This window comes from Silurus meridionalis, chromosome 29 (genome assembly GCF_014805685.1).
Source record: "Silurus meridionalis isolate SWU-2019-XX chromosome 29, ASM1480568v1, whole genome shotgun sequence".
Lineage (NCBI taxonomy): Eukaryota > Metazoa > Chordata > Actinopteri > Siluriformes > Siluridae > Silurus > Silurus meridionalis.
In genome coordinates, this window is record NC_060912.1 from 4,412,022 (window position 1) to 4,432,117 (window position 20,096).

At 36.8% G+C, this 20,096-nt stretch overlaps 2 protein-coding genes across 3 annotated transcripts; both read right to left on the reverse strand.

Moving 5' to 3' along the window:
• Positions 1-225: 225 nt before the first annotated feature.
• Positions 226-5,196, reverse strand: ccdc126 (coiled-coil domain containing 126). Of its 2 annotated transcripts, none has more exons than XM_046843655.1 (4): positions 5,064-5,196; positions 3,158-3,329; positions 1,903-2,504; positions 226-828 (listed from the first exon to the last, which is right to left on the reverse strand). In XM_046843655.1, exons 3-4 carry the CDS (start codon positions 2,138-2,140, stop codon positions 635-637), a joined length of 432 nt encoding a protein of 143 aa, XP_046699611.1. In that variant the 5' UTR covers positions 2,141-2,504; positions 3,158-3,329; positions 5,064-5,196; the 3' UTR covers positions 226-634. The 2 variants fall into 2 exon arrangements, with proteins under 2 accessions (XP_046699611.1, XP_046699610.1); XM_046843654.1 differs by having other exon boundaries at positions 3,103-3,329.
• Positions 5,197-9,050: 3,854 nt separating this feature from the next.
• On the reverse strand, positions 9,051-11,212 carry npy (neuropeptide Y). The gene is made up of 4 exons (XM_046844139.1): positions 11,074-11,212; positions 10,478-10,662; positions 9,564-9,641; positions 9,051-9,435 (listed from the first exon to the last, which is right to left on the reverse strand). The coding sequence occupies exons 2-4, from the start codon at positions 10,660-10,662 to the stop codon at positions 9,411-9,413; spliced, it is 288 nt and encodes a 95-aa protein (XP_046700095.1). The 5' UTR covers positions 11,074-11,212; the 3' UTR covers positions 9,051-9,410.
• Between the last annotated feature and the right edge of the window lie 8,884 nt (positions 11,213-20,096).

The window sequence follows — 20,096 nt, forward strand, 5'->3', positions numbered from 1 at the left end:
TTTGTGGGAAGAAATGCAAAACATTTGCTTGTCGCTTTTTAGAAATTCAGTTTTTAATTATTAATTTTTGTGATAATGAACATTTGAACAGTTTACATTTTTAAAATAATTTTAAATAAAATGCATGCTTGGTTAAAAATATATCAAATAATATTTTTTTTTTAATTGACTAATCAATTTAATTGGCACAAATTAAACTGATTAAATAAAATGTAATAAATGGAAATATTTAATTAAATAGCTTACATTTGTTAGACCCCATTTGGGTAATACAGTGTGTGTGTGTGTGTGTGTGTGTGTGTGTGTGTGTGTGTTTTAAATTTAATATTTAATTTTCTATACATATTAGCTATTAGCTACTTAACTATTTTAGCATACTTTTAAAATGTCAATTCCTTCCAGCCTTCATTCAATTACTCCCCTAATATGTAGAATTATCAGGATTTTCCCCATTTAAGAGAAATTGTTGAAGCTGGACATAATATGAATACATGTACCGTTACACCCCCAACACACATATATATATATATATATATATATATATATATATATATATACACACACAAAAAATAGAGTAGTCTTGGAGTGCAAACAGAAGGTCAATGAAGTCACCCATAAATCACTAGCTCCCAGGTTACGTCAGGGGCTGATTGCTGTGAGTGTTTATTCCTGATTCGTTCTGTTTAGTGGGTCTGTGCATTGCAGTCCCCATCATGTGAGAAGGGCTGTGCACTGATGTGTTCACTGTAGCATCCAGTTTATTCTCCAGCTTCACTAAACGGTTTAAGATGTCATCCAAAAGCACAGCAATGGTCCTTTTCAGATCAGCTGGGGTACAAGGGACAAAATATTTAATATAAAAAATTAATATTTAGATATTGGCTAGAAAATTAAGCACAATATTAAATTAGTTTCTTTGAATTTGTAATTTCTAATATTCTCAGAACACTAATTAATTAATATCAGTTAAATACACTTCCAGGCACCGTTAAGGACAAATCCTCAGCTTTCTAATAACCCAAATACAGCAATCCTCCACTTTACCGCGGTTTGAATCTCACAACCCCGGCATTTGCCACATAACATTGTTTTCGCTGATTTTCCCGGTCTCTCACGGATAGCAAGATGGACCAAAAAACGTATAGGAAGTTGTTTTTATGTTAAAATAATGAAATGTATTAATACAAATATAATGACTGTATTCTTGCAAATGTTTTCTGTGTGTATTTAAAGTGTGTGGAAGGATGATTAACTGATTATCGCGTTTTTTTGTTTATTGTGGGCAGTTTTGGAACATAACCACCGCGATAAACAGGGGATTACTGTACCTGACACTTTAAGGTAGGACTCACCAGCTTTATTAATTATCTTGCTATTAGTGATGCTGATAGCAAAATAATAAAAGGACTAAATATGTCATTTTTCCTTTACTACCCAAGCAGTGATTACAGGGACCGCTGCTGGTTTGGCTGAAGGACTATTTTTCAATCCAACAATAAGAGTACAGACTTTACAAATCTCAGTAATTATGCTGTAACTGTTATAGTCCTGTCACCACTATACCCACTAAACAGCTACTACCATGTCATTTAGTGTGATAGCACTGCCTTGAATAGTCGACTATACAAAATGTATTTGCTGCAATGGTGGTCCATTTACAATGAATTAACACTGTATCTAATAGTCCAACATCCAAAGAAAAACTTGTTTAATTATACAGTTTCCTAACCAGATAATCATAAATCAGTAGTGCAAAGAAACAAAACCAAAAAAGTTAATGGCTACTATAACTGGCATATACTGCCATACGGGCTGGTTTCAGTATTTCAATAACTGCTGATAAATTCTAAGTCAGTCAGAATACAAGTTAATCATCTAGGAATTGAAATATTTAAACATTACCATATCCAGTCATTGAGGGGTTATATGGCCTTGCAAGCTCATGGTTCTCCATGCTGAGTGCTTTGACATAGCGTTGACTCAGCTCCAGAATCTGCTGCCGGAGTTCGGCGCTGCTTTGGTACCGTGGCTGTGTAACGGTGTAGTGCAGCAGCAGCAGGCACCAAGCCAGGCCAAAGAGTAGGAGCAAAATGCTGAGCCTCTGAGACATGCTCCTACCTCGCAGCGGACAGCCTAGCATTGCTGTTGCTAGGCCTATCTTGCTAGGCCAGTGGAGTGGGTCAAGAGGATAGAATTATAGTTAAACCTATAAATGTGTTGTGTTGACTGAAGTTATTATTTTCAGTTCAGCATTAGTAGGATGATAGGCAGTACATAAAGTTGAGACTGAAACTGTTGCAGATCAAGGCATGACTAGAGATGGTTAAAGAGCTATGCAGAATACATCTAAATATGACCACTGCTGAATCCACTGGAGTAATATCAAGGAATTAGCGTGGGAACTAGAACAAAAAAGCAGCTGGAAAGTTTGACCCACTCCGAACTTCTGGTATGCTGATCAGTCCTTTGAACTTATACTCGGCTTGATCCATTCGACAAATTGCCTTAGAGAGAAAAATGTGTATTAAAGTAAAAGTTATAAAAGAGTATTTTATAGATCACATTTATTTAGTTTATTTATTTAGTAATTATTGAGTTTATTATCACATTGGTGATTTAATCACATTCAAGCAAAAAGGACAATAAACAAAATAAAGCACTATACTGAAAAGTGGAATTTGCATAAAGACATCACTGGTTATTATGTAGACAGATTGTCATCATTGTTTTTTATTGAACTGCTGCTCTAATTGGGCAATAAATCACAGATGGAGGACCTAAGTTTAATTATGCAATAAAAAGAAATATGACCATGTTGGTCTGCCTAAGCCCATAGTAACCTCTCCAAATTTCTCTCAAAGCCTACACAAAACAATAGCTCATATTACTAACTTAAGTTTACCACGATCTTTTAGCATCATCACAGAATGCTAAGGTCTGGCTTCTATATTAATTTAATATACAAATGAACACTTCAACTGCAAACTTTCACTACAATATAAATTCAAAATGTTTTTTAACATATCTGTAATCAATATAACCCAATACTCCAATATTACCCATCACTTATGTGTTTGATTAATATACAATTAATGTACTTACCATTTACTGTACACCCGTTAATTCATACAATTATCCAATCAGTATTGTTGCTGACCTTTATTGTTCCTTTATAGCCACAAGTTACGACCTTATAAAGGCTACTTCCAGCACAATAGCCCAAGTCACAAAGCTTAAGTCGTCGTGATCTCCATTAACTCAATGCTGAGTTCACCGTACTTCAGCAGCCTTCACAGTCACCAGATCCAATAAAGCACCTTTGGGATGTGCTAGAAAAGAAGATTCACAGTATCTGCAGTTATTATATGACATCACATGGAGATTCCATAACACAAAGATTGTTAGTGTTTCTCAGAGTAAAGAAAGTGATAACTGATATTGATGGTACATGCATTTCACACTTAGGCCTTCAGTGGTGTCCAATCTGAATCAATCCATTTCTTAATAATCATTATGACACCATGCAAACAGAAACCATTAATATATACAGAACGCATTATAACAGAGTGCTGCATCACAGACATACAGTGGGTACGGAAAGTATTTAGACCCCCTTAAATTTTTCACTCTTTGTTATATTGCAGCCATTTGCTAAAATCATTTAAGGTAATTTTTTTTCTTCCTTATTAATGTACACATAGCATCCCATATTGACAGAAAAACACAGAATTGTTGACATTTTTGCAGATTTATTAAAAAAGAAAAACTGAAATATCCCTCTGAACCTGATTTCTTATTTTGTTGCATGTTTGTCACACTTTAATGTTTCAGATATTCAAACTAATTTAAATATTAGTAAAAGAGAACACAAGTGAACACATGCAGTTTTTAAATGAAGGTTTTTATTATTGAGGAAAACAAAATCCAAAACTACATGGCCCTGTGTGAAAGTGTTTGCCCCCTGTTAAAACTGTGGTTTATCACACTTGAGTTGAATTTCTGTAGCCACACTGAGGCCTGATCACTGCCACACCAGTTCACAATCAGGAAATCTCTTAAATAGGACCTGCCTGACAAAGTGAAGTAGACCAAAAGATCCTCAAAAGCTGGACATCATGCCGAGATGCAAAGAAATTCAGAAACAAACGAGAAAGAAAGTAATTGAGATCTATCAGTCTGGAAAAGGTTATAAAGCCATTTCTAAAGCTTCGGGACTCCAGTGAACCACAGTGAGAGCCATTATTCACAAATGGCAAATCAACACTTTTTCACATCACTGTATTTTAATTCGGTGTTGATGAATCTTCGGCTACATTCAATTGAATAATCCTGCAAATAAACCTAAAGTCTTATGCTACTGTGTATGAAGAAAAACAGCAGTAGGTCATAAATGATTTCTGATTTAGCTTCACATATATTTAATCTTCATGAACTAAATGATCAGTTGAGACCAGTTGCAGTTTCTGAGGGTATCAGAGGAGCTGTGGTGAAGACTTTGTGCCAGAGGTTTGCTGTTATTGTGCCTCAGGGTGCAGTGGAGGAACATTCGAGTGCAGTTTAGCTCGTCAACTTCCATAACCAGCATATTACTGCTGACCTAAAAAAGATTTGGGATGTTTTTGGTTTACAATAGAGGCTGTAATCAGGTTCTGAACATGTCGCCAGTTTTGGTGCTATTCTTTAACTCACACGTCATTGTGACTAATGTTGTTCACAACACATGTGTTTTTGTTTTGCTGAGGTTGGATGAAACTTCTCACTGGCACATGCCAACCGCTGACACAATTCACATCCATTTCCATTAATCCACCGTAACAATAATACACAAAAAACACAAGATATTTTTAAAGTAGTTGTTCCTTAGATGTTAAAAGCTGACGCCTAGCATCATGCTAGCTGGCTAACTGGCTAACTTAAACAGTACAGTATCTCCTTAGTCTTCTCACAAGACAACCATAAAACATCAGCGACCCAACAACCAAAAGGTCTGTCCGGTATACATCTCATTATAAGAGCATTGTATTAATGATATTCACTTCGTGTGGTAATGTCGATGCTGTTACCTCGATCCAGCTGAAGAGTTCAGTAGAAATGAGTAGCACCGCTGTATGTCCAGGACTTTCTGCTCATGTTTTCGCTGTGAAGCCACACAGGAACAGGGGTGCGTTCAACGGCTACGGGGCAGAAGGTTTACTACTCGGAAACATGTTGTGTCTCAGAGCAGAGGTTTATTCTTTATTCCAGACCCGTACTTTTTGCAAAGTGCAACGACAGGTACAGTCAATTCAATAATATTTCACGAGACGCAATTATTATTATTATTATTATTATTATTATACAAAATAATAAAGATTTAAAATGGCTGGCGAGTGAATAGACATTTTATCCTTAAAAGAATTAAATAAAATCAAAAGTGAATAAAAATTGAACAAATATACAGTTGCGGGTTAGAAATGATGATTTAACCCATTTGTAAATGAATACAATTTTAACGATATCAACCAGTTCAAGATCAGTTTATAAATATGTCAGTAATTTGCGAACACTTTTGTGTGTACAAATAGAAAAATCTCATTGTTCCCATAAATGTTCTGCCCCAAAAGGAGCGTGATACCGTTTATAAACCCGGTTCTGTCTGAACTCTGTGGGAATGAAGTTCTTCTCATACACAGATTCACAGCTGTCATGCTGATTTCAGGTCCATCACTACTTTCTGTGTGGCTTTTTTTCTTCTCACTTAGTTTCTTTCTTCTTCTGAGACTGAAACACATTTAAGAAGTGACGCTTTAATAACTTTGTAGTTTGACACACAGTATTTCTGCTGTCCTTCTTAGAGTTTTAAACTGAGATGTAAAGTGTTTTTTGGAAGACAGAAATACAGAACAGGGTAGAAGAAATGTCCATCTACTACTCAGAAATATATGTTTTCCGTTATTAGTTAGAGTGTGTAAACCACAGAAGAGTATCTGTAAGAATGAAAGGGAAAGTTTATAGGTCTGTGGTGAGACCTGAGATGTTGAATGGTTTAGAGACAGTGGCATTGAGTAAAAGACAGGAGGTGGAGCTGGAGGATGTTGATGTTTTCATTGGCAGTGACGAGGATGGACAGGATTAGAAATGAGTTTATTAGAGGGACAGCGCATGTAGGACATTTTGGAGACATGGTGAGGGAGGCGAGATTGAGATGGTTTGGACATGTTCAGAGGAGGGACATGGGGTATATCACTAGGAAGGAGCCACCAGGAAGGAGGAAAAGATGAAGACCAAGGAGAAGGTTTATGGATGTGGTGAGAGAAGACATGCTTGATTTGAAAGCGACAGATGTAGAGAACAGGAGGGGGTTTGGAGACGGATGATCCGCTGTGGCGACCCCTAACGGGATCAGCCGAAACAACAACAAGAAAAAGTTAGAGTATGTAAACTGATACAGGCTTTATTCTAAATATTCAGAAAAGTTTAAATGTATAAATCTATGTAGTTTCAGAGGGAAATTACGAGCACAAGTGCATGTAAATCTATCACGCAGTTTAGTTGCTATTCTTCTTCATTGACATTGTCTGCGGTTGCAGAGCAGCATAAAGTGCATTACCGCCACCTACTGGACTGAAGTGTGGAATGGTGATTTAAAATAAACATTTCTCTTATACATGTATATGAAATATAAATAGCAGGTTGTGCATTTCACACCCAAGCCTTCAGTAGTGTCCTACCTGAATCAGTCCACCTCTTAATACCAGCAATATATGATGAGTGCTGCATAACAGACAGGTATCCCGTGCAGTAAGAATGAATGGCACTACTAAAGCAAGAAACCTAATGAACACAATTTAACAAGTCTCCTTTCACTCCCACATTTATCATATCTAGCAGAAGCTTCAATATTAACCTCATGAAATAACCCCGGGTTGCATTCTTCTGTGCATTACAATTTACCTCACTAAGGCAAATTGTGTGTTTTTGTGCAAATTCTATGGTAAAGAAAACAGTATAAAGTATCAATGGTTCATGAAAAAGCTTAACAACTGTTTTGATCTGTTTTGGCTGACCTTTCCTCATGATGTCTTGCTTTTCTTAAAAAATTACCTCTTGTAAATGTGCCTGTAAGTATATTTGATTTCTTTAGATCTGACAGCCATTGTAAAATAAAAAAAACAGTTATTAAATCCACACTGGAAAAAAAGAGCTTGTGCAGTTTTCTGTTTGTGTTTCTGTTTTCAGTTGTGAGTCTGTTTATCATCCAATCAAAGGGCATGAAAATGCAGACATGACTAGACGCCAGCTAGGAGGCTTAAGAGTGGCCAATCTGAATGCTTAAAGCAACAGCTCAAAGCATCATGGATTTGAATCTACCAAGAGCCCATGCTGTGCATTATTTCTAGCTTTACAGCAATATGTGATGTTATGGTTGAAATCTGATCGGAAACTCCAACATAAAATTATACTCAGTGGCACTGCTCCTTGTAGTATCACACCCAGGAGAAATGCTATGGAATGAGAGTATAGACTATTGGGAATAATTTAATACATATCCATAGGCAAAAATACGAGTATATTCGTATACTTATATATTTTAAATGTAAGTCAGTGATTCTAATAGAGTTTAGGCCAGTAGAGAAGACCTTGCTGGCCTGCCACTAATTCAGCTAGGCTGCAGACATGAGTGCTACAGAAGGTTGTATGTTCCAACTGGGATCACACTGAACATCACTGCACTGAACTAGTTTTAGTTCAATATTTGAGTTTGACCAACTCCTAATATTTATACCCATCTGCACTGCCACTTTAATAAAATCAATTTTTTCTCCTGTTACACTGTTCAAATTGACAATGTTTGCATTGAACCTGTCATATTATTTCACCTCAAGTCTACTTGTTTATCAGTAATATTTACTGACAAATGTAGGAATAAATAAAAATGTACTGAAAATTAACTAATGAAAATCAGACATTGTTTTTGAATTAGGGTTCAAAAGAAGCATTTAAAAAACAAACAAATGAAACTGGCCAGGAAAAAATGATGGTACTCTTAATTTTTTTTTGTACAAACTTATTAGGCAATAACTCTCAATGAGACTGCACCTGTCCACAGGTATTTTGCCCAACTCCTGCAAACTGCTCCAGCTGTCTCAGGTTTGAAGGGTGCCTTCTCCAGACGGCATTTCCGCTCTTTTCCAGATTTAGATCAGGGCTCATAGAAGGCCACTTCAGAACAGTCTAATGTTTTTTTTCTTAGCCATTCTTGGGTGTTTTGGGTCATTATCCTGTTTGAGGACCAATGACCTGCAACTGAGAACAAACTTTCTGACCCTGGGCAGCACAATTCGCTCCAGAACGCCTTGATAGACTTGAGATTTCATTGTACTTTGCACAGATTTAAGACATCCTGTGCCAGATTCAGCAAAACAGCCCAGAACATAACCAAGCCGACTCCATGTTTCACAGTAGGTACAATCATCTTTTCTTTATACCGTATGCTTCATTTTTGACTCTGTAAACATAGATGTCAACAGAGATGATGTGACTGCCAAAAAGCTACAGTTTTGTCTCATCTGTTCAAAGGACAATATGCGTGTTGGCAAATTCCAGTCTGACTTTTTTATGATTTGCTTTCAACAGTTAAGTACTCCATTAAGTCGACTTTGGCTTAAACAGCAACAGATGGTGCGATCTGATGTATTTTGACCATGTAGTTTACCTCTAATCTTTTTGGAATTTGTTCTGGTTTGAATTCTTCAAATAGGCAGACTGACTGATTCCAGGGGTAGCATCATTTTTGTCCAGGCCAGTTTCATTAGTTTATTTTTTCAATGCTTCCCTTGAACCACAATTCAAAAGCAATGTCTGATTTTCAAAATTAAAATGTCAACATTAGTTTACTGCATTATATACACAGAATTGTGCAATATGTATGTATAAAAACATATCCGTACAAAGGTGTGTCATTTTAGCCATTTAAATAGCTAAAATGGTTTTCTTCCATAACATTTCCTTTTTGTCTCATGTCTAATGTCAGTGTGTCTGGAACAAAAGTCAGATCTTTAATACCACAATTATATCACACCAGTCAGTAATTGTTTTTATTGGTGCAGCTATAATGCGTACAACAAATATAGGAAGTCTATAGGGGATGCAGGTTACATGCAATTTTTTTTTACATGTAATAACATCATGAGCATCTTAAGTGATTCAATGTAATAGCAACAATGTCCTAAAAAGACCTCAGACTGTAATTCTTTAACTAACAAGTTTGTTGTATCCTGATGCTTGTTACAGATGGACTACATATGAGATCACAAAAGTTAAATGAGATGGAGTCATGAAAGTAACCATTTCTGATAATGTCATTATGATTATTGCCTCAAACAATGATGCTAAGTGAACAAGAAGAGACATATTTATCTACATTGACATCACCACATAAAAGGGTCCTCATATCTGTTGGGGAAAATGTCAGAACACAAAATATGCAAATCCATAATGAATACATTAATTCAATAACAAAACACTATTTATTACAGCTTATTCAAATGTCACCAGGACATGAATAGGTTTTTAAATATTACCTGGACCGCAGTTGCATCTCTGCATCTCCAAACAGCAGGTCTGGGGATAATGCATCAGTGTTTGACCTTTTACCATACCTGACAGATGGAAGGTGATAAAAGTTTAGCGGTGAAGACTGTTAACTGTTTTTTTTATTTTAATGTAAATTCAATAGCAATTGGCCACTTTGCTATAATCTATTAATGTTTTTGAATTTTTTGTGTCTGGTTTCTAAAGGATGAAAAAATATATATTTGATTTATTCATAATAAGATTTAAGTATTTTTCCTTCAGTCAAGGAACCCAATTTGAATAAATCAGTTGCAGCTTTATTCCACAGCTGGCACATCTTTGTGATATGAAGAACTTCGTCAAAGCAGAGAGCGGAAGGCTTTTAATTAGACAATCAGTGGCATATTCTTCGTGGATTAATACCAGTCTTTGAAGAGTACATTGGAAAGACAAGTAGCCTAATTTTTTTTACATAAGGAAAAAGCACTTAAGCAAAGAATTTCTATTTTACAGCTTCCTCCAAGTTCAATACATTTTTATTGCTGTTAGTTTAGTATATTTTAATCATTTAAAATACAGCATTTAATAAAGGATGGAAGTGGGGTGATTCATATTCATAATAAATACAAAACACTGTGCTAGCAAAGAAGACAAGATATATGTATGTTCCAAAGTTTCCAAGGAAATATACACATTGTGTGTGCATTTCTTGAAATATTTTGCCATGGACCTGTATTAGATTCTAGGTCTGTTTTAAACATTTAAATCGATATTCTATAATTAATTTTCTTTTAAAGAAAGTTAATATTCAAAACGTCCTGTTTCTCAAGGTGCAACAACAGATTTTACAGAGATTACACTTTTTCAATGTCCAAAGACACTTCCCTCTTTCTGATGTGCAACATCTGCACATGAAGCTCACCTCTGCCTCGTGATGAGGTTGATGTAGTGTCTTAACGCAGTGTAATACTTCGCCAGATCCTCAACAGGTGCCCCCTCTCCTGGGTTCTGCGGCTTTGTCGGATATCCTTCCACCACTGCACCCAAACATACAACCAGCAGGATGCACGCGACCCAGCAGACGCACACGTTTGCAAGAAAACGCATCTAAAACCAAGTCCATAACGAGAAACACACAAATTGTCTTAGTAATTAAAGAAAAAAATAAATAAACATTAGGTAACCCGGTAGTAATAATAATTAACTCTGTGAGCAGGTTTAAAAGAAACAACAGTTTGTCCTGTAAAAGTTTAATTATATATTTTAAAGAGATCAACAACAAGCAAATGATTGAAGGTATCAAATGTAATGTGTACATTATTTGGTTTTGTCTACTTTTAATATGTCTGTGTCTCGTTCTTCACTTGAACAAACAATAAACAAGTGCATACATGTTTATAGATAGATAGATAGATAGATAGATAGATAGATAGATAGATAGATAGATAGATAGATAGATAGATAGATAGATAGATAGAACAGATTTGCACCTGTTTAATGTTTGATCCAGTTACTTACAGTTAGTTGATGCTCTGTCTTCTCCCGTCCGCTCCTGGCTGCAGTTTCTCACTGTGGAGCTGTGAGTCGTGTCTGAAAGCCTGGTGGTTTCTGTGCTGGGTTTATATAGTTGCACGGCGAGGACGCGCTCCATCGGAACGCACGCGCACACCACATTTACCGACTGACTGGTTGGTGTGACAAACGCTGGTTATAAGGATTAATTTTTTTGCACAGATCTTTTATGTAGAACAGCCCAGGTTTTATTTATTCTTAGCAGTGCATGAATGCATAAGCTTTGACGCAAATCCGGCTTACTCTAGGAAACATTAAGCAGGTATATTCAAGAAGTAGACTTGTTTAAAATCTCTAAATCTTAAATCCTGTATATATATATATATTTATAGGTATGTATGCTGTATATATAGAAAGAAAGAAAAAAGAAAGAAAGAAAGAAAGAAAGAAAGAAAGAAAGAAAGAAAGAAAGAAAGAACATTAAGTATTTTATCAAGTACTAGTGAAAACAAACATGGCTGTGGTATTGCCAGTATTTTAAATTAAATTCTGGTATTGTCTGATTTTTGAACTAGGTCTGCATAGCTGTAAAGACACCATGTTGGTTTTTAAAGATTTGTTTCCATAAAATACAAGTAAAAAAAATGTCAGACTGTTCTTAAATGTAAAGGAGCAACCTAGCAGCAGTCCCTTTAATCTTTCAACCCAAACAATGTATTTGTACATTTGTAACATGCATACATTTTTATATTATCATATTATATAATTACAGAACAAGAAAGCAAATGACAACACCAAATCCATTATATTTAAAACACTAGGCATTGTGCTGAAATGCCATAATATATGATCATATAGAATGGTCATAATTGTAAAATCAAGTCAGTTTAGTCAAAGTAATACTAAATAATCTGTTTATACCTTTTTATACCAATTACTGTCATGTATCGTTGTCAAAATAAGGAGTGGAAAATAATGGCATGTATGATTGTATTACTGAAAAAAAGAGACATTAAAACTTATTCACTAAAACTGATCACCCATGTATATATACCAAATAACAACAAATTCTAATCCCATTTTCATAAAATCAATTTCTATATTAATACAAATAATTTTAGTTGTACTTTTCTCACACTGACAAAACCCATGAAATAAATAGGTATCCTAAAATCACAAAGTAGATGAAACCAATTGAAGATATGTAATCTGTAATTAGAAGGTTGGGCCAAAATAATCCACAGTGTCTATGAAGGAAAAAGGCATTTTATTTGAAGAACATCCTTCCAACTGTGAAGAAAACAGGATTGGTGCACATCAGAAATTAAGACAACAGCCAAAAATATAAAACTTGGTCATAGCGAGACAATGATTTTAGTTATTTGTCAAATTGTTATACAAATTGACTATTGAAAGAATGCTTCTTTTTTTCTTAGAGTATGAACATGTGAAACAGCGATGTTAACTGAGTATCCATCCATCCAAAGGTAAATTGAGAAGATAATTTTTTTCTTTTTACACATGAACTGAACTGAAACCTTTTGTGTTGGAATGCCTGGATGACAGCTTGGCAAATTCAGCATGTATTGTCACACAAGTGTGTGAGATGTATTCAGACACAGTGCACAGCTTTGTGATATTATAATAGCCTCTGAATCAACTGTCAAATGTTACATAATGGTGAGTACAAAGCAACATTATTTTTCTCAGCACCCAACTGAACTAGCCATGGAAATGCAATTATGGTCAATCGAATATCTGTCTCTCCCTCAAACTACTTGATGTGTCTGAATCACTGACTTTACTGACTTTACTACTGAAGTAAATTGTTTAAGTGATTTGACATGTGTGTCCTTATATAAATTGGACCCAATAACATACACAAACATAAATTTACATTCATAACATCAAATCAAACAGGCAAATAATATTGAAATGTCATTAAGATCTTTTTGCTCATTTAATAGTGTGTGTGGGTGTTGATTAACTCTCACCAACCTATACATGTTTAAGCACATTACATAAAATAACACAGTGCAACAATGTAAAATAAATGAGAAAGATGCATTTTAAAACAAATGATGTACTTCTCACAAGTAGGAAAAAACAGACCACCCAGTGTTCTTACCCATAGATATGAATACAAAAATTGAATGAATAAGTAAATGAAAAAGTAACAGACCTTAAATCTCCTTCACAATTACTCTGAACACAGGAGTTCCACAGGGATGTATTCTCAGCTCCCATGTATAATCTAGGGTTAGGGTTAGGGTTACGGTTAGGGTTCACTCACACCTGTGTTGCCAAGCACTCCTTTATATTATCTTCTTCTTTTGGCTTCTCCCATTAGCGGTCACAACAGCAGCTCATCTGTCTCTATACCCCCTGTCCTCTACATCTGCCTCTTTCAAACCAACTACCTGCATGTCTTCCCTCACCATATCCATAAACCTCCTCCTTGGTCTTACTCCTTTCCTCCTTCCTGGTGGCTCCATCCTCAGCATTCTTCTACCGATATACCTCCAGCTACACCCTGTCTTTATGCTTTCCTGCACTTCCTCATTCCTCCACCATGTCTCTGTCTTTCCAGATGTCACACCAAGTATCTTTCTAGCTGTCTACCTTATCATGTTTGCAGTTGTTGCCCAATCATCCAGCATCTCTTTAGCACCACCGAACCCCTGTCTGACCTCCTCCCTGAATCTCATACTACATTCTTCCTCCTTTAATTCTTCTTTCAGTCCTCACTCTCCTCCTCTTCTTCTTCACCTCCAAAACCATCCTACAGGCCACCATCCGATGTTGTCTAGCAACATTGTCCCCTGCCAACACCTTACAGTATCCAATCTCTTTCAGGTTGCATCGCCTACATAGAACATAGTCCACCTGTGTGCACCTTCCTCCACTCTTATACATCACCCTATGATCCTCCTTCACCACTGCCTTCACCACTGCCATTTCCATCCATTTGACAAAACCACCATTTGCCCTTCCACATTTCTCTCGTTAAGGCCACACCTACCCATCAATTCCTAATCACCTCTGTTCCCTTCACCTACATGCCCATTAAAGTCTGCCCCAATCACCAATCTATCATTTCTAGGTACACCATCAAAGACTTCATCTAACTCACTTCAGAATTTTTCCTTCTCCTCCATCTCACAACCCACTTGTGGAGCATAAGCACTGATGACATTTATCATCACCCCTTCAACTTCCAGCTTCACATTTATCACCCTATCAGAAACTCTCTTCACCTCCACTACACTCTTACTGTACTTTTCCTTTAGAATCACCCCTACACCATTTCTCTTTCCATCCACACCATCATAGAACAGTTTAAACCCACCTCCAGTGTTCCTGGCCTTACTCCCTTTCCACTTGATCTCCTGAACACACAACATATCTACCTTTCTCCTATCAGCTACCTCTCTCGCTTTACCAGTCATAGTACCAACATTTAAAGTACCAACCCGAACCTCCACTCTCCTACACTTCACCTTTTCCTGCTGTCTTTGTAGACGTCTTCCTCCTCTCCTTTTCCTTCTTCGGCCAACAGTAGCCCAATTTCCACCGGTACCCTGTTTGGCAAACAATACCTGTGGCGGTCGTTGGTAACCCGGGCCTCGACCGATCCGGTATGAATTTCTGATTCGTGATCCACATATTTGAATTGGCATGTTTCATGCTGGATGCCCTTCCTAACGAAACCCCTCTACTTACTTGATCTTGGGACCGGCACAAAGAGTGCACTGGTTTGTGCAACCCTAATTGCTGGTTTTAAATTATCTAGTTAATTACCTTTATATTATCTTCAAGTTCGCAAATAACACCACCATCCTGAGCCTCATCATGGACAAATATTCATACAAAAATACAAAGATCAGGATCGACAGCCTCAACATCTGCAAAACTCGGTAGATAGTCATAAACTACAGGAGGCCGTTGACGGCTGGCTACACCCCAATTATGCATTGGTAGGCTGCTGTGAAAAGAGTCAGCAGTATTAAGTTCCTTGCTATGCATTTCATCAAGATCAGTGGTGACCATTCCTCCCCTTTTTCTTTCGTATTTTGTATTTCTGACGTATATAGTTTACCATTGCACAACTGTAACCTGAGCCTCTCAACAGGAACTTGTCACTATACAAATTTGCTGACATTTTGTGCACAAGATTTTACTTGAAACTTCAAATCACACATATACAAAGATTGTTAACAATCTTTCATATTCTTACAAAATTCCTACAAAGTGCAAACTATGTCAATTGCTTTGACAGCATCAAATAATGAGACTAGAACCTTTATTGGCAGGATGCCTATATATAAAATTCAGTTTTTGTTTTTTTCAATTATTTTTAAGCAAGTGTTAAATGTTAGATTGATGCTCACTAACAATACTACAATATGGCATTTATAAAGTAAAAAACATCTGCATTAAAAATAGAAGCTAACACAAAACATTAACAAATCATGGCATGTATAACAAAACTATTTTTACCAGCCTTAACAACTTACACTAATTTAGTGTGAAATTACAGTTTTTGATTTTTGAAAGTGCCTAGGGATGAAATCCCTTAAATGCATCAATATGATGTTGCAAATCCAATTATGAAAACATGTGCTGCCCTAGATTTTTAACACATGCAGTCATGTCCATAAATATTGGTTGTTAATTTCATTGAGAATACTGTCAGCTTTAATTTGAGGTAGTGTATTTACATCCAGTTGGATGACGGCTGTAGAAATAATTACACTTTTTTAATGTGCCCCACCCCTAAACATTTTAGATGGACAATGACCTGAAGCATACCTCAAAAATAATCCAAGATCTCAAATAGTGGAACGTTCTGAAATGGCCAAGTCACTCACTGACCTGAATACAACTAAGCAGCACTTGCTAAAGGCAAAACTGAAGGCAAAACAACCCAGGAATGAGCAAGCAGTGAACACAGCATCACCAAGGAAGATACCAGCATCTTGTGATATCTATGGTTTGCAGACTCCAGGCAGTCATTTACTGAAAAGGATTTGGAACTACTGTAAGTAGGATAAAGGATAATTCACTTTATAATTGTTTGTTCATCTGATTACATTTCGTCTTTTAAAAAGGCTAAATATATAAACTTCTTTAATTCATACTCCATACAAATGATTTGGATGTAAATACTTTTAAATTAAAATGAAAACTTTGGATTCATTGTTTACATTTTTCTCAATGAATATAACACATTTCTTCCAATGAATGTAATTGTTCTCAGAACCATTAACATCTAAACACACTTATCTTGACCACACAGTTCATTTTACTACATAACTGAAGCACTGCATTTTATTGTAATGCATTCATTAAAAAGAAAGTGTGTTCTCTGTTGATTTTATATCATATTTAGCGGTAGACACACAATTACATTAATGGGGGGGGGCATGTAAAATAACATATAAAACATATTATATAACATATAAAATCGTCTTCATTGTTTAATGTTTTGGACTTCTGTTAAAAAAATTCAGTGACAGCAAGTTTGCGGATTATCTTGAAATTCGCGTGAATTCGCAGGACCAAATGTTCAGGAAATGTTTCATTAACAAACTTCATAAATTTTTTTAAAACACATTGTATGACATAATGTCTAGATGAATTTACTAAGGTAATATAGAGGCTGTGGGGGTGTGCCTGAAATTGGCGAAACTAAAACCTTCAGCGCAACACATATATTTACAACATTCTTTCTTTACTCAGAAAAAAAAAAAAAAAAAACTCCAGTGAAAAATACATTTTAATCAATAAACATCTGTTTTACTGATGTGCCAAGGAAATCCAAAGGAAAGCCAAATCAAAATACAGCGATGGCGGGCCCTCGCACGTTTGTGTATCGCTATACGGTGCCTCCCAGAAAACAATGCACAGTGGGCAAGTGCATCAAGTGGGTAAATATCAGTGGACTATTTTATGTTGTTACTGACCCATTTGGGGACTGTAGGTAAAAGAAACCCCACATTTTAGACAAACGGGGGCGCTAGTGAGCCACTTAAGAGACACACCTTTGTCTGACCTTTTTGTCCACACTTAACATCCGACAAATGTGATGTATGTGTCAAATTTCAAGTTAATCTAAGGATGCCAAAAGCCTTAAATATGCAAAATTAAAGTAAAGTTTGACGCGTTGCCATGGCACCAGCGTTCGAGATATCAAAAATCCCTTCGCAATTTACCATCTACAATGTCTCGGCATCACGTTTGGTGTCAATCGCATAATTATCCTGGGAGGAGTATTTAAAAGTTCACCACATGCAACTGTCAAAAATCCACCTTTTGTGACTGACACACTTCCTGGCGCCTGTTGGTGGCGCTATGTCCGAGATTCACAATAGGCACATCGATGCATTCGGAATCTTTGGCTGAACATACAAACCGCGTGTCATACAATAAGACATTTTTTGCTTTAGATATTAGACACTTCATGTTTCTCTGAATTCGCCATAAATTTGTCGCCTCGCCATGCCAGCACCATTCGGGATATCAAAAATCCCTTCGCAATTTAGCGAGTCCAATGTCTCGGCATCATGTTCACCACTTCTGATGTCAATCGCATGAATTCCCTAGGAGGAGTATTTAAACGTTCACCACATGCACTTTTGAAACCATCCAAAATGGCCGACTTCCTGTTGGGTGGAGCTAATAGGTTTGATTGTGAAAGTTGTTTGGGTCTATGAGATCTATATGCATACCAACTCTCGTACATGTGCATACATGTTTGCCCGATCTGTGCACCAATATTTGTTTTTGCATTACAGGGGGCGCTACAGAGCCCTATTGCTATGTTCCAGCCTTTGACCGGTCCTAATGGCAGACGACTTTGATGTCTGTGCCAAATTTCCGGTGTTTTCGACCATGTTAAGGCACCCAAAGTGCATGCCAAGAGCTTAAATATGCCTGAAATAAAAGTAAAGTTTGACGCATTGCCATGGGAACGGCGTTCAAGATATCAAAAATCCCTTCGCAATTTATTATCTACAATGTCTCAGGATCATGTTGACCACGTTTGGTGTCAATCGCATAAATATCCTGGGAGGAATATTTAAAAGTTCACCACATGCAACTGTCAAAAAATCCACCTTTTGTGACACATTGCCTGGCGCCTGTTTGGTGGCGCTATGTCTGAGATTCACAATAGGCACATCGATGCGATCGGAATCCTTAGCCGAATATTGTTTTTTCATTACAGGGGGTGCTACAGAGCCCCCCTGCCACACCCGTGTTTCAGCCTTTGCCCGGGCCTAGTGACAAACGACTCTGACGTGTGTGCCAAATTTCAAGAGTTTTCGAGCATGGTAAGGGACCCCAATTGGCCAATGTGTGTATAAAAGAAATAAAGAAATAAAGAAATAATAAATTCTAAGGAAAACAATAGGGCTTCGCACCTTTGGTGCAGGCCATTCTGGACTGCTCCTTGGTGCTCGGGCCCTAATAAATATTTTGGTGTGACCACCCCCTGGCTTTCAATTCTTACCTCTGCACACTTTGTACACTAGCACAGTCAGGGATTTTGTAGGATCAGCGTTAGGTGTATGATTAACCAATTATACCAAGCAGGTGATACGGATCAACAATTTCATTTTTTGGTTAAATTACGGTCATTAACTAAATCAGCAAAGTCTCTTCCAGGCAAAGATTTCAGAGCAGATTGGAGTTTCAAATGTGCTGTTCATGCTTTTGTAAAGAAGCACAAACAAACAGCAATTGTTGAGGACTGTAGACATAGTGGTTGGTCAAGGAATCTTAATGCATGTCATGCTTACGTCCCATCATCATCAGCAAAAAAACTAGCAGAAACCAGCAGGGCCCAGGTACCATTTACTGTCTGGAGAAGTCTGAACAGAAGTTGTTTTCATGTAAGAATCGTGGCCAACAAGCCATACCTTAGGCTTAGTGACTCAACTTGGCACAAAAACATATAAACTTAGGTGCAGAAAAATGGTAGCAGGTGCTCCATTTCTGTAAAAAGAGTTGGAGATTTGGTCAGGATTAATGGTATCCACAGTGATGAGAAATACAGGTGGATACTTATCCATCATGCAATACCAGCTGGGAGGCATCTGATTGACCCAAATTTATTCTGCAGCAGGACAACGATCCCAAACATACAGCTAATGTCATTAAGGACTATATTCAGTGTACAGTAACAGAATAGTTGATGTTTTGCAGGCAAAGGGTTTACACACCAAATATTGAATCGATTTGGATGTGTGTGTGTGTGTGTGTGTGTGTGTGTGTGTGTGTGTGTGTGTGTGTGTGTTAAATATGTGTGGCACAATTATTGGCACCCCTAGAAATTCAGATCAATAAAATGCTTGAATTATATTCACCTGGTACACCTGGTTGTCTAAAGGATATGAATAATTATGTACCAATGTAAAAGGTATAACACATAAACCAAATATCCTTATCATCACAATGTATAGGAATAGAGGAATATTGTCTGTAAGAAAAAAACGTCTGTGATGTGTGTCAAAAAGTGATGTGAGCAGCTTTACAAAATGGGAAGTGGCTACAAGTATATAGGAAAGCATTAAAAATGCCCATTTAAATCATCAGGGAATTCTACATTGGAACAAATATTCCTGCAAGCCAAACACTGTGGGAAAAATCAAAGCTTGACAGGTTTCTGCTTCAGCATCTCGATAGGCCTATGCTGTTGCTTGAAGAAGACTTGGTTGTACTTGTTTGTAAGTATTGTGATCATACACTTTCCATCTTCAAAAGGAGAAGAACGATGTCTTGGGCTACTGTTCTTTTCTTTACATACCCGTTACGTTCCCACCTTTTCTAGGCTTAGGGAAGTGTGGGAACAATAACCATTTAGTTGTTGCGGGTTGTTTGGACAAAATAGTAGGACCAGAGTTTAGAGTATTTATTGCTTTAATGGTTAAGTGCAGTAAGGTAACAAACATATTTCAAAAAGTATTCAACAGAGTTAATAAGACTAGAATCACACTGACAAAAGAACATGGACAGTGCAAAAGTAA